The sequence below is a fragment of the Odontesthes bonariensis genome, chromosome 4 (assembly GCF_027942865.1).
Source record: "Odontesthes bonariensis isolate fOdoBon6 chromosome 4, fOdoBon6.hap1, whole genome shotgun sequence".
In the NCBI taxonomy this organism is placed as follows: Eukaryota; Metazoa; Chordata; class Actinopteri; order Atheriniformes; family Atherinopsidae; genus Odontesthes; species Odontesthes bonariensis.
The window spans coordinates 23,618,697-23,632,756 of NC_134509.1; the positions used below are offsets into that span (position 1 = coordinate 23,618,697).

The window sequence follows — 14,060 nt, forward strand, 5'->3', positions numbered from 1 at the left end:
ATTTATTTATCAAGATCTGCTTGATGCCATAGTGGATTGAGTTGGCTTAGGCTCTCAACTACTGAAAGCAATTTTTAGATGAAGTGAACATTAAAATGAGCAACAATTCGTCACAAAATGTCTCATTGTCCTGTCTAGAAGTGACAGTCTAATCATCCACAAACGCTTGGAAACTCCTCTCCCTTTTAATGAAATACAGATGCTTTTTAATTTTACACTACAGCTGGCCCCACCTGCAGCTCGTTAGTCTATTGGGGTGTGTGTGATATATTAAAATGGGTGTTTCCCATCATTCAAATTTGGGAAAAAAAAAAAAAAAAGTTTCAGTGACTTGCAAATCACTGCATCAAGTGTACATTTTACACAATGTCCCCAACTGCTTTGGAAACATAGTTATGATTTACAAACTGTACCCCCCTCGCCTTTGTAAAAAGTTTGCATCAGTTTAAAAATTCACACGCTACAGTCAGAAAACACACATGGTGGCTGAATTCCTCTTATGCAGTTTCTCTCTCTTACCCACCCAGCTTCATTCGTCTTGTCGACTATTTGATTGTCAACACCTTGCACAGCTTGATGGTAAATGCAGTGGATAAACTCCTGACTGTATTCCAGGAGCAGGTAGGTCAAATGCCCTGCCATGCCATTATTCAAAGTTGGAGCCACCACTCTGAGACTGCCTCTGAAAAAGAGATAGATAAGAAGGTAGGACAGTGTTTCTGTATTCCTCAGAGCCAAGCCATTTATCAGCTTCAACAAATCAAACCACAAAGCAGACGCATATGCATGTTAAGTTTAGTTTTGCTTGTCTTTGTATCTTTTTTAGTGTGTCGGGTCAAAGGCTCCTTGTGTCCATCCTTTATTCATGTCTGAACTGATGCTGGACTCAAATGCTTTGACTTACAAACCCTCTGAGGAAGACTTTCAGGTTTGTTTAGTATAGAATGGTTATACATGGAGTTATATTTTATTCATCAAATACCCATCTACAGCATATTCCTTCATCCATCCTACAGGAGACCATTGAAGAGATAATCAGGCAATTTGAGAACACGGTGATGTCAGTGAAGACACTTACAGCAGACCCTGATATCGATTCACTGACAGAGTCTGAAAAGTATGAGGTAAAAACAATCAGTACATTAACCTGACAGCCATATATTCAAGATAATTGTTGGTGATTTATTTCAAACGTAGTCCGTTAAGAAGTTGTTATGAAATTGATCTAATATTTTCATGTGTTATTATGTTTAATAATTTACAGAGTTTGAAAGATACCTTTGAAAATGGCCCCAGTGTAGAATCGGTCTTGGAGAATGATGGCCACCTTCAGAGTATCAAGCAAAACATCAGAGTCAGTTCTTACTTTGTAATTTTTCTGTGATGAGATTGAACTCTTTTTGGATATGTACGGGCCTGACTTTTTTCTTTTACCTCCCCCTCAGGATTCAATCAATTTTGCTTTTGACACAGCAAAAGTGTACGCACACACATTTGAGCCTTTTCAAATCTTCCATGTGGAAAATGAGAGTCTGGATCTGGATGCAATGCGGCAGCAGTATCATGGTAATCTGTAGCACTTAAGACCAAACACATCTACTGACAATACAAAGAACCAACGGATGAGAATTGCTTCTGGTCAATATCCATAATTTCTTTCCTTCATTTGCCATAAGTATCGGCACTGAAATTATATTCAAACTATTAAAAACTGCACAAATGAGTAAGGAAGCAAAAGATAAAACTATTTTTTTATTTTTGTGCAAAAAGAACATAGCCTTTTTCTGTGCCAGGCTCCCATTTGTCATTTTTTTTGTAAGTAAACAAAAGTTATACAATCTCTAAAGATCATAACAGCGACATCAGTAAATCAAACTGAAATTTATGCTCACGTTCAGTTGTGGAGCACATGTTTTTTTTTTTCCAAAGTGACATTCGAGCTTCAGTAGAGTAAAAAAAAAAAAATCTCTATATATACTGTATATATATATATATGTTTTAAAAAAACTGCCCTAAGCATTGAACTGTGTAGACATGGAGCAACATATGTACTTCTACTATATTTGGAAAAACACCCAAAAAGGATCAAGCAATGTGTGAGTTTGGCATTTTACAGTAGGTCTTAGAGGTGTTTGGAGAAAAGGTGAGAAGAGTTTAGTAGTTGCTTGTAGGTATTTGTATTCTGATTGAAATGACATCATGAAACTATTCATCACACAGTTTCGGTAAAAAGACAAGGCCATCAATCATTGTTCCAAATGATGTAATTACTGCACGGTCACAGACAAAAGATATTCTTAAGAATTTTTCCCTTTTATCTTTTCAATTCTCTGAGCAAATGTTTTGCGATCAGTGGATAAATCATGCCTCGTAACAGGTTTGTTCATTCTGGGTTGTTGATTTTCTTTTTTTTTCTTTCTTTTTTTTCCCCTTCTGTTTCACAGGTTTGTCCTTCTTCAAAAAAACTCTGGAGTTATACCACTGTGAGCATAAGAAGGCCTTAGCTATCCAAGAGAAGAGGGATCTTGGCTTACTGCTTGTGGATAAAACACAGCTCAAAGAGAAGCTTGTGTCTTCTCCCCTCCGCTGTCTGGAGGTCAGGACACGAACTGTGTTTTAGAATTCTTTTATTTTGAAAAGATATTAAATGTGTCACAACCTTGCTCCAAGGCAGAAACATAAAGTCGTGGCTGAGTCTGGAAAAGTAAAGGTTTTGTTTTATCAAAAAGGGCAACATAAATAAATGTCAAGAGGATACAATGTAAGCATGAGTATGCCAAGCTACACCAGCAAAGCAGTCAAATCTGCACCTGGAAGCCTCCACATGAATGTCTTTCACCCACATTATGTTGTGAGCAATCTACAGTACCCCAGTGAGGGATGTATTCAGTGAGACACTTACCAGGCCAACCAAATGTTAGATGAGTACTCAAAAACATGTCTAAATCTTTGGTCCTCTTTCTTCCCAGGTCATCAATAATATGCTCACACAACAGGCTAGAAGAAAATTGGATGCCCTCCTTGCCGAGGTTTGTGAAGCCCAGTTTAACCTGGAGTTCCAACCCTCTACGACAGCAGAGATGGCCAACGGTCTCACATTCCTGGATGAGATCCAGGAGAGGGTGAGATCTGTGTTCCTTGTTAAAATCAGTAAAACTAACAACAATTCCAGGTGTTTCTAACTAAACAAATAAAGCAGAGGTATTTTTTTTTTTTAAAAGCTTACAGTCATCAAGACACGCTCATACCTCTTCCTCTTTTTTCCTACTCTTCTACCATAATTGTTCCTTTTTCTCCATCTCACCAGATTGCGGTACTAGAGGAGGAGGAGGAGACGGTTCGTAACATGTACAATCTGATTGACACATACTCCATTCCCACTACACCTGAGGACCTTGTGGTTTTTGCCACATTGCAACCCTCTATTAACTCATTGCGTGACATCATTTGTGACGCGCTGGCAGTGAGGGACTCCAGCATGGAGAAGTTTTGCAGCTCTCTGACCATGGACATAAAGAAATTACAAAATGATGTCACAAAAATCAAAGATAAGTTACAGGTACCTGCAGAAGTTGTGTTTTAATACCATCTTTGTTACATCTTTGTACATGTATAGTATATGGTTGTATTTTACTTGGTAATCTTGTGATTTCCTTTTTTTTTTTATGTGTAGAATCCAGAAATCTTAGACATCGATGCAGATTCTTCCCATGTGCGTCTCCTGTTGGGGGAGATCCAGATTTCCATAGATGAGCTGCAGGCCCAGACATCTGCCTATAATTCCTACCAGAGGAAATTCAAGGTACTTCAATTCTTTATATACCTTATGTGACCTTAAAGTTTAATTTTGTGCTGGAATATTGGGTTCAATGCAGAAATGGTCAGATTATCTTAACCTTAACAAAGAAAGAAAAAAGCAACTCCACCCAAACTGCTCATCTCTTATCTGATTAATAAAGGTGGAGGTGACCAGGTTTGACACATTTGAGGAGTTAAGTGCAGAATTCAGGCTGAAGCAACTTCTGTGGGACTCTCTGGAGGAATGGGACTCTTTTCAGGATGGATGGCAGCAGGTGAGATACTGAAGTGCATTTCTGTGTAAGCCTGAACTCGTATAGAGAGTATGGTACGTACTTATGTGAAAGGGTCCACTTGTCTTTTAAGTTTTACTGCGTCTTTGAATACTTATCCACCCCAAGAGCACACTGAAGCAACTGGACCTGGAGCAGTTCGGCTCGCAGGTTAGCAATTACAGCAAGAATGTCAACCAGCTGGAGAAGGGCCTGCCTCCCAACAATTTAGTGCCAAGTTTAAAAGAGAAAGTGGAGGTCATGAAGCAGAGGGTGAGTAGGACAAAGTGTTCAGTAGTGACTTACATTTTTATGTGAGGTGTGCAGCATAAAGAAGTTTCTTTCTGAAATGATGTCACTTTAGAATATGGGCTGCAGGCAGCTAATGCCTTTTGTCTCTGTATCTTTATGATGTATCTATTTATATGATTTCTTACAGCTGCCTGTAATCATTGAACTGCGTAACCCATGTATGAAACCAGAACACTGGAAGTCCCTGGAGTCTTATGTGGGCACTCCACTGAATATTGAACTAACTTTGGCTGCTTTAGAAGAGCTCAGTGTCTTCTCGTATGGCACGGAGATACAGGAGGTAAGATAAATGATGAAGCTACCAGCTTCTCTTGGTCTTTTTGTGTTGGCTAATCTAACACAATGTTTTGTGCTACATCAATTTTTGTACTTTAAACTAATGGGCTTACAATAATATGTACCGCAACTATAACTAAGATAATCCTTTGTCAAATGGTATCAAACAGATCCATCAACATAAAATGTGCCATTTTATTAAGTTAAACAAATTAGCATGAACAACAAACGTTATTGCACAGTTGCTGAACATATTGATGTGCTGTTTGACCCTCTTGATAGAATATTATTCATCTTGCCAACTGTGTTCATATAATCCTGCCTGAACATATGTGACAAAAGGCTTGAATTTTTAGTTTTACTGAAATTGGATTTCTTCAGTGTTTTTCACAGTTCAGGACCATGGACAGTGTTCGGCTGTCCTTATCACTAAGTCATTAAATCCCAATAATGTGTTATGATAACCAGAAAATAAAGTAATATTAACTTAAAGCACAAAGGCTTGACATTTTTGCTTGAGTTCATGGAGATCCTCACACATTTTACATTGCTTACAATGGACATATTTAAACTCTCTTCATCCTCAGCAACATAAATAACATGAACCGACAGGCTTTATCAGACTTCCTGTAACACACATTTTGGCTTTTAGGTTTCAGGACAGGCTTCAGGAGAAGCTTCAGTGGAAACCATTATTTCAAAGGTGCGTGGTCTATATATGGATATGTATGCAGTTTTCACTGCATTATAATTATTGCCTCAAGTATACTTCATGCCACAAAGATCATTTGACAGTGTTTTGGTCCAACTTGGCTCTTTGTCACGTCAAAAGTTTCTTTTGTGTGAGAGAATGAATTTGTAACCATAACAGTACAAAAGGTTATAAAACCAACAATTAAACTTAATGGATAGTGACAAATCAACTGAGTAAAGTAGCAATCAAAAGATTAACAAGGCCTTTACATAATTGAGATATCATTTGTTTTACTCATTTTCTCTCATCTTCTTCTCCTTTCATCTGGAAACCTTTCCCCTTCCAATGTCCTTGATGTTTTTAATTCGTCTAAATACGCTACAAGGAGAGATTTCTGAAAAAGCACAAAGCAAGGAAACACAGATTTTAACTTGTAGAAGTTGAGCAGTATGAGATAAATTGTGCACCTCCACATTGAGAAGCACATTTTCAACTTTTTCAGGTTGAAACAAATTAAACAAGGATTTGTCATTTGATCATTTTGTCTCCTACATGAGGAAGTCTCTTCTTCCCATCTCTTTCTTACGTCCTCAGTGGGTGGAGGCAATGAAAGCTAAAATACATGTTAGCATATTGCAGGAAACGCATATTATATCCACTGGATAAACTGCAGTACAAGCAAAGTTTATTTTCCTATCTGTTGTACTATTTGTTGTTCTCAGTAATACCATGATGCACCAGTACATGTTTGTCTGATGACTCAGAACTGAACACCTACAATGCCACATCTATCTGCTGCCTGTTTTGTTTAACCTCACAAACAGCACAGGGTGTGTTGGAATCAAATGTCACATAAACTAATATTAGATCTGTCTGTTCATTAAGAAGCTACAGAAATTGATTAAGCATACTTAATGAAGCTCGAGCTCAAGAAGGGCAAGTTGGTGGTTGTTTTTACATGTAAACAGAATAACTTGGCTATTTTATTTGGTGAAATTGATGTTTGTGACTGAATTCATACATTCAAATTGATATGTAAGATAGTCAATGCAGGGTACTCATGTTGCAGTAAAAACTCTTGAGTTTTTCAGGTAGAAGATGTGTGGAAAACTACAGAGTTCACTGTGCTGTCTCATGGTGACTCCAAAGAAGTCTTTATCTTGGGAGGCACTGATGATATCCAGGTGGGAACACTCACGTACAACATACACACTATTAGAAAACAACTGTAGCGTTTGACTGTTTCTGATCATGCGTGTTTGGTTGTTTTGACGTTTACTATGAAGGTACTCCTGGATGACAACATTATCAGTGTGGGCACAGTGGCATCTTCACGCTACGCAGCTCCCATCAAGTTCAGAGTGGATAAACTGCAGAGACAGCTGGTCCTCTTTAATCAGACACTGGTAAAGGCTTAAAAAGAATAGCATACAATAGTCTCTGGCTCCCAAAGATTGCTCTACAGATAGTCAAGGCTTGTCTGCCTTCTTAAATACAGATTTGATTCAAGTCACATTGGATTTGTTCGAAAATGTTACACAGCACCTCCCTCTAGTGGATACAAATAAGAGGCCAAAATAGTTACACTTGTCAGAGTTTCGTCTTGGTTGAGGAAATATTTACAATTTACAGTTTCTCAATTGAATTAATTGTTCCTATTTATTTTAAATGTTCCTTGAGTTAACGTTGTTCCTTCTGTCTTACCTCACTGCCTTTTTTTCTTGTGTCCATCCTCCTTTCCAGGAAGAGTGGCTTACATGCCAAAGAAACTGGCTGTACCTGGAGAGTATCTTCTTGGCTCCAGACATAAAGAGGCAGCTGCCAGCTGAGTCCAAGATGTTTCTTAAAGTAGACAAATCCTGGAAAGAGATCATGGCGAGGGTCAGTAGAATGCCCAATGCTCTTAAAGCAGCCACACAGCCTGGTAAGTGACCATATATGGAAAAGCAGGCGATAAGACATGTACAGTCTGAAAAAGGCAGACAGAATTATATGCTCCCACATGCCCTGATTCGGATTAATTCATTTATTTTTTCAAATCCTTTTTAAATCCCACACAGATCTTTTGGAGACTTTTAAGCACAACAACAGTCTTTTGGATGAGATACAGAAGTGCCTTGAAGATTACCTGGAGTCCAAGAGAGTCATCTTCCCCAGGTACGACACATGTGACTTGTTTGTTACATGTGAGAAAAGCAGATGAGCTGCAAAGTGGTTAGGCGGTTAGCACTGTCTCCTCACAGCAAGAAGGCTCCTTGTCCGATTCTTTCCGTGTGGAGTATGCATGTTCTTCCAGTGCATGCGTAGATTATCTTCGGGTACTTCGGCTTCCTCCCACAGTTCAAAAACATGCATGTTGGGTTGATAAGGGATTTTTCTTGATAGTCTCTGTGTTTGCTCTGTGACAAACTGACTAGCAGTCCAGGGTGTACCCTGCGTCTCACCCAATGGCTGTTCCAACAGCCTCCTTTTATCATGTTTAATACGCTGTTATTTCCAGATTTTACTTCTTATCCAATGACGAGCTGCTGAAGATCCTGGCTCAGACACGGAACCCCCAGGCAGTGCAGCCCCACCTCAGGAAGTGTTTCGATGCCATTACACGACTAGAGTTTGCTTTGCTGCCTGTACACTCTCCTGGTGCAACAGGAACAGTGGATGCTGGAGAAAACGAGACCATGCACAGCAAAGACATTCTTAACATGGTATCCCCGGAGGGAGAGAAGGTCATTATTCCCCACGACTGCGTTTTATTCCGCCTGATCTTATCTTGTTCTTTCTCTCTAATCTATTTATATATTTTCTATTTTCTACGTTGTTTTAGCCCTTGCAAAGAGGGTAGAGAGTATATGAAAAGGGGGGAAAAAACTCTCAAACTTCCTGAAACATCTGTCTGGTATCTTCTTTGTTATTTTAGTTTATTTGACCACTGAGTTTGCCAGTGGTTGTCACAAGTAACCGATATAAGTCAAAAAGAGTTCTCCTTTAACAAGGTTCTACTTTAAGACACATCCCCTTGACATCAGAACACAGAAAAAGGCCTTACATAGGATTACTTTATAACATTATATATACTTTACATAACATCGTAAACTACAATGCCAGATTAGTTCATTTTAAAAGTTATCGAAGTTCTTTAAATGGTACTTTTGGATGCAAAAAATGTTGCTATAAATAATGAGAACTGTGCGCAGTGAGAACTAATGAAGAAGATTCAGTGAATTGTTGATTTTAAAAAAGACAAAACCGCGGTAATCAAAGGCTAACCTGCAACTGAACTCCCCTCTCTGTACATGTAGGTGCATTTGACTGAAGGTCTGAAGGCTCATGGTAACGTGGAAGATTGGCTTTGTAAGGTTGAGGAAGCTATGTACTCCTCACTGAGACGCCTCAGCAAGGCTGCAATTACAGACTACCAGGTGAAGTCTAGGGAGGAATGGGTGGTGTCTGGACATCCATCGCAGGTAACATACATACATACGGTACATACATACACACACAACCATAGAGACCGAGAGACCAGTGATTTTTCACTTTTTAGAGTCACATAATGTTGTGTGTCTATAGTATTACATTAACAGTATTTTGCTTTGCATATGGAACTTGTTAAGACTTTCTTTCTCTCCGTTTGTCTTTCTTACTTTCTTACTTACTTACTTTAATAAAGGAATTTAATTTGAGTTTTTCTGTGAATCCTTGAGGTGGTGCTGACCATTTCACAGATGATGTGGTGCAGGGACATGGATGCTTGCTTGGATGGAGAGCACGACCACTATGCTGCCTTGCAGGAATTTGAACTTACTAACTTTGATGTAAATCACGCCACCAATTTTTGTAAAGGGTTCTTTTCTCCCTCATTGACTAATCACATCTTAAAAGGACAAATTTGTAACTTTTTTTATTTTAAACTTTATTTCAACAACAGGATGCTTGATTGTGTGATCGTGTTTTTGTTCATTTCAGAGGCTGAATACCTTGGCAGCATTAGTACGAGGACAGCTTCCTGCTTTACACCGTAATATCATCACTGCGCTTATCACCATTGATGTCCACGCAAGAGATATCGTCACAGATCTAGTCCGTCAGAAGGTACAATAGTGCAGTGGTAATGCCACATAATCGAGGAGCTTGCCTCTGTCTTTTCTTTACAGCATATAATGTATTCAAAATTTAGATGTAGATTTTTATGGGGTCTTACCTCCTTAAAGTGACCCAGTCGTATTTTTCAGGTTGACTCTCGATCCAACTTCGAATGGCAGAGACAGCTACGCTACTACTGGGATCTGGACCTGGACAACTGTGTGGCCACAATGGCTCTGTCCACTTACATTTATGGCTATGAGTATCTGGGAGCCTGTCCTCGGCTGGTTATCACACCGCTCACGGTAACACAGAATAGGATATTAAATCTGTAGAGCGCTAAGTCCAGACAGTAATTATTTGGAGGGGTTTTAAGTTTTTTCAGTTGTTCTGTGCTTTAACAGAGGAGTTGTAAATGCGGCCATTTAATATGGCAACATGGGACTCTACTTTACAGAGTGAAAGGCATCAGCATGTGGTACTTTTGATCATGCCGGGACTTTCTGCACATTTATTGCAAAAAAGTCTTGATTTGCTTTAGCTGAATGTTTCTGATTTATTTTCTTACTGAATAATGAAAATCGTCCTGTAAGGTTTGAAATATTTGGCTCAACATGAGCACACTGAATGCTCATGTTTTCTTATCAGCAGTGAAATCATCAACACAAATTTGTGTTTCAGTTCCAAAGGCAGTAAATATGTACTATTTCCATAACAGAGTCATGTTTGACAAATTGGGTGGTATTTATTTGGACTATTCCTTATTTAATATTTCAAGCCTCTACTGAGGCAGATGTTAATGAACACAGTGATAGATAATTGGAATTGCTCTTAAATCCACCTACTGATGTGCTAAATTAAATTAACTGTAGCCCATAGATTGTGCCAAGTTGTGACTACAAATGAGAACGTGGCACGGGCACAAAGAATGTTTACCCGTTGCTTTTCGGTTTTGTCTGAACAAACATTCCTCCCTCCTCTCTGCCTCTGTCTTGATGTGCAGGACCGTTGCTACCTGTGTCTGATGGGAGCTCTCCAGCTGGACTTGGGAGGGGCTCCAGCTGGACCAGCAGGGACAGGCAAAACAGAGACCACCAAGGACTTGGCAAAGGCTCTGGCCATCCAGTGTGTGGTGTTTAACTGCTCTGATGGACTTGACTACAAGGTCTGTCATGAGTGACTATATGACAATAATAATCTGCATTCACAGAGAACTTGTTTGGCTGCTGCAAACTGCTTAATTCAAGCAAAAATACAAGAAGATTATGAAACTGATTAATTACTGTATATGATTTAGGAAAACCTAGTAATAAAATAAACTAATAAATGATGAAATACTGAAAGTATTCAACAAAGAGCATTTACACAAAGAAATATAGTCATATTACTAAACATCAACTACAGTCAGGAAAGAATCGCATGTAAATATATTATTGGAAAATAGTTTTAAGAAAGGGTAGTAAACCTTTATATTTACTGCATGTACAGCAACACCTGTAAGTAAACACAAAATCTTTTTCAACTTGACCCACTGACAAAACTTATGCTGCCAGTGAAATATGTTGAATTTTAAATCTTTATCCCTGATCAGGTTTTTGTCTTGCATGCTCTGTTTTTTATGTTGTATGGTTTTCCACTTAGTTCCCGTTAACAACAAACTCCGCATGGCTTTCTGTTTTTCTGTATGTACAAGGTGGTGCCATTAGATGGCACCATTACAAAAGCAGTCAGGTCTTCTAAGAAGTGCCATTTAAATCACTGTAGAGTTGGTGCGACTTCAACATTGTCTGAGGACAGATTTTTTTTTTCTGTGATATTTAGGAATTTTTTCTATAATTCCTCGTTACGTCATCACTCACAGCTCGGACAGTTTGCACTTTGTTTATATCTAGTTTATTTTATTATGCCTATTGAGAAAAACGGGGAGTATCTATAATATCCAATAACCTTAAATTAAACATAAGAACATACTGTCTACAAATGTGTTCTATAAACCCTCAATTTTGAGATTGAACCTTTAACCATGAAACACAGTGTATTCCTTTTTAAAGCTGACTAGTGCCTAATCTTGTGGTGCAGTGAGGTCAAAGTCCCCCAGCTGAAAGCATAAAAACAATAACGCACGTTTTGGAAAATTTGTTCATGCATCTTGCAGCTGCAGATATATATAAACATACATTCACACTACAAGAAAAAGCTGAAGACACAATTCTTTGCATACACGCGGTAAAATCTGATTGGTTAACTTTCCTTGGAAAAAGCACGCAAATTGATTTCCTTTAAAAAAAAAAAATCTAAATAAAGTGGAATAGAAATTGTATTTTTTTTACTAACAAATGCAATTAACTATAATGTGGTTAAAGCTAGTAATAAGTAGATAAACCAATAACCAAGTGAAATCTACCAAGTTATTGAAGTTATAACAGCCACTGAAATTTGCATTGTACAAGGTCTGTTCTTTCTCACCTAACTCACAGATGATGGGGCGCTTCTTCAGTGGGCTTGCTCAGTCCGGAGCCTGGTGCTGTTTTGACGAATTCAACAGGATTGACATTGAAGTATTGTCTGTCATCGCTCAGCAGCTCATAACCATACGAAATGCTAAAGCTGCTAAGGTATACACATATACTCGCCTACACAAAAATCCACTTATTTTACAAAATAATATCTATAACACAAAGGACAAGATCTTCAGTCAGAAATGTGGGGATATTTTGTTGTAAAAAGTCAACTTTTGATAATTAAATAAACTAATATCTGACATTTGTAACAAACTAAACCTCTTGGTTGTTATTTTACTTTCAATAGAAATGATTTCTGATTATTTAGTTATATTTAAAATGGTTGTATTTGCAGTGAGAATGAACCTGTCTCTCCTGTAATTTCTGACCATGCATACTATATATGGAGTATATATAACTAACACCTGAGGGGTTGTGTGCTACATGGCGCAGTAATACAAGTGTATAATTGACATTAAGCAAACATCAGACTGTTAGATGGCCAAATTGACATAAATTCCATCATTCACCCATTATATGTCAAGTCAGTCTGTGGACCCCATTAAGATGTTAATTTATTAGATATTAGCACTTTCGAGGGAAAGCAATGCATAATTAAGCCAGTTCGAAATTATTTCCAATTTCCATTAGCACGACCTCACATGTAGCTGACTTGTTTGATTTGATTTTAAGGCATCACACACAAACACACCAACAAATGCATCTCTCCCAACTATATCATGCAGCTAACAAGGTTTCAGTTTGAGGGCCGCGAGATCAAGTTGGTGTTGACATGTGCTGCATTCATCACCATGAACCCTGGATATGCCGGCAGAACAGAACTGCCCGACAACCTCAAAGCTCTCTTTAGACCGATAGCTATGATGGTGCCCAATTATGCGCTCATTGCCGAGGTAACTGGATGTTTGTGTGCATATATGCATCACTGTACAATGCCATTTATTTCTATACAAAATATGTAGTAGAGAAGATTCCTTATGTCTGCTTTTGTTTTAAGCTCAGCTGCATGTACGTCAGTGTGACTACAATACGTCTCTGTTCTTCTGACCAGGTGATTTTGTACTCTGAGGGATTTGAGTCCAGCAAGACCCTAGCGAGGAAGATGACCCAAATGTACAAGCTGTGCTCAGAGCAGTTGTCCCAGCAAGACCACTATGACTTCGGCATGAGAGCTGTCAAGTCCGTCCTGGTTATGGCTGGGTCAGATCATCTCACTGACACACATGCTTTCAGTTCTGTAGACAAATATCCCAAAGAGACGATTGTGACTTTAACAGTGACACAAGCTCAAGTAGAAGAGAAACCCTAATTTTTGGTGAATGTTTATATATTGTAAGGTTGACATGAAACATATTTAGTAAAGTAATGTATATGGTCTTAGGTCTCTGAAGAGAGATAATCCCTGCCTTAGTGAGGATGTGGTTCTGATCAGAGCTCTGAGGGATTCCAACCTGCCAAAGTTCCTCACTGATGATGCCGTGCTATTTGGGTAAGTCTACTGTGTCGGGGCATTTTTGTAAGAAATTAGACCTTACTTAAGGTTTTCAGATTGCAAACATGCTACTTAAAAGACAAAAGGATGCTTGCATGACTTCCCCCATTAGAGATTTCCGCTGCGTCTAAAATCAGTCACCATTAACTGTATAGTTGACCATTGAGCAAGCAAGCAAATTAAAATGTGTGACAAAATGAGCAGCATCTGAAAATCATATCTTCTGATATGAGTCCACCACATTGTCCTCTATATAAAACTCCCTAAGTAGTCAGTGGGGATTAATTAGTGAGTGTTGGATGTCAGACACAATCTAAGTGTTAAATAGATATAAATTGCCTTAAGTAAAAAGCAATGTTATTTTTAACATATGTATGAAATATTTACACGTGCATTTATCATACCGATCTCTTTCCAGTGGTATCCTGTCGGATCTGTTCCCAGGGGTGTGTATCCCTGAGCATGACTATGGCGTGCTCCTCTCCACCATCCTGGAGTCTCTGGCGAAGGGAAACCTTCAGCCACTTCCCAGCATGACTAAGAAGGTGCAGTACAAAAGGGAAAAGTCAAGTCAAGTCATTATGTTTGATTTTCAGATGTTATTTGACTCTTTT

At 38.6% G+C, this 14,060-nt stretch overlaps 1 protein-coding gene across 2 annotated transcripts in view; it reads left to right on the top strand.

The window, feature by feature from the left end:
* dnah6 (dynein, axonemal, heavy chain 6) overlaps positions 1-14,060 on the top strand; it is a 51,345-nt gene that overhangs the window by 4,919 nt on the left and 32,366 nt on the right. The window contains exons 8-35 of one of the 2 annotated variants that reach the window (XM_075463537.1): positions 528-705; positions 827-928; positions 1,017-1,124; positions 1,265-1,354; positions 1,446-1,566; positions 2,445-2,596; positions 2,970-3,122; positions 3,308-3,559; positions 3,674-3,802; positions 3,960-4,073; positions 4,200-4,343; positions 4,510-4,662; positions 5,311-5,361; positions 6,444-6,536; positions 6,639-6,758; positions 7,096-7,276; positions 7,413-7,509; positions 7,853-8,078; positions 8,652-8,816; positions 9,054-9,164; positions 9,316-9,441; positions 9,582-9,737; positions 10,436-10,597; positions 11,910-12,047; positions 12,680-12,847; positions 13,006-13,154; positions 13,336-13,443; positions 13,865-13,991. In XM_075463537.1, the coding sequence (XP_075319652.1) occupies positions 528-705; positions 827-928; positions 1,017-1,124; positions 1,265-1,354; positions 1,446-1,566; positions 2,445-2,596; positions 2,970-3,122; positions 3,308-3,559; positions 3,674-3,802; positions 3,960-4,073; positions 4,200-4,343; positions 4,510-4,662; positions 5,311-5,361; positions 6,444-6,536; positions 6,639-6,758; positions 7,096-7,276; positions 7,413-7,509; positions 7,853-8,078; positions 8,652-8,816; positions 9,054-9,164; positions 9,316-9,441; positions 9,582-9,737; positions 10,436-10,597; positions 11,910-12,047; positions 12,680-12,847; positions 13,006-13,154; positions 13,336-13,443; positions 13,865-13,991 (3,874 nt within the window). Of the gene's footprint in view, positions 1-527; positions 706-772; positions 929-1,016; positions 1,125-1,264; positions 1,355-1,445; positions 1,567-2,444; positions 2,597-2,969; positions 3,123-3,307; positions 3,560-3,673; positions 3,803-3,959; positions 4,074-4,199; positions 4,344-4,509; positions 4,663-5,310; positions 5,362-6,443; positions 6,537-6,638; positions 6,759-7,095; positions 7,277-7,412; positions 7,510-7,852; positions 8,079-8,651; positions 8,817-9,053; positions 9,165-9,315; positions 9,442-9,581; positions 9,738-10,435; positions 10,598-11,909; positions 12,048-12,679; positions 12,848-13,005; positions 13,155-13,335; positions 13,444-13,864; positions 13,992-14,060 lie in introns of those variants that run through there. The other variant, XR_012769626.1, reaches the window with a different exon arrangement.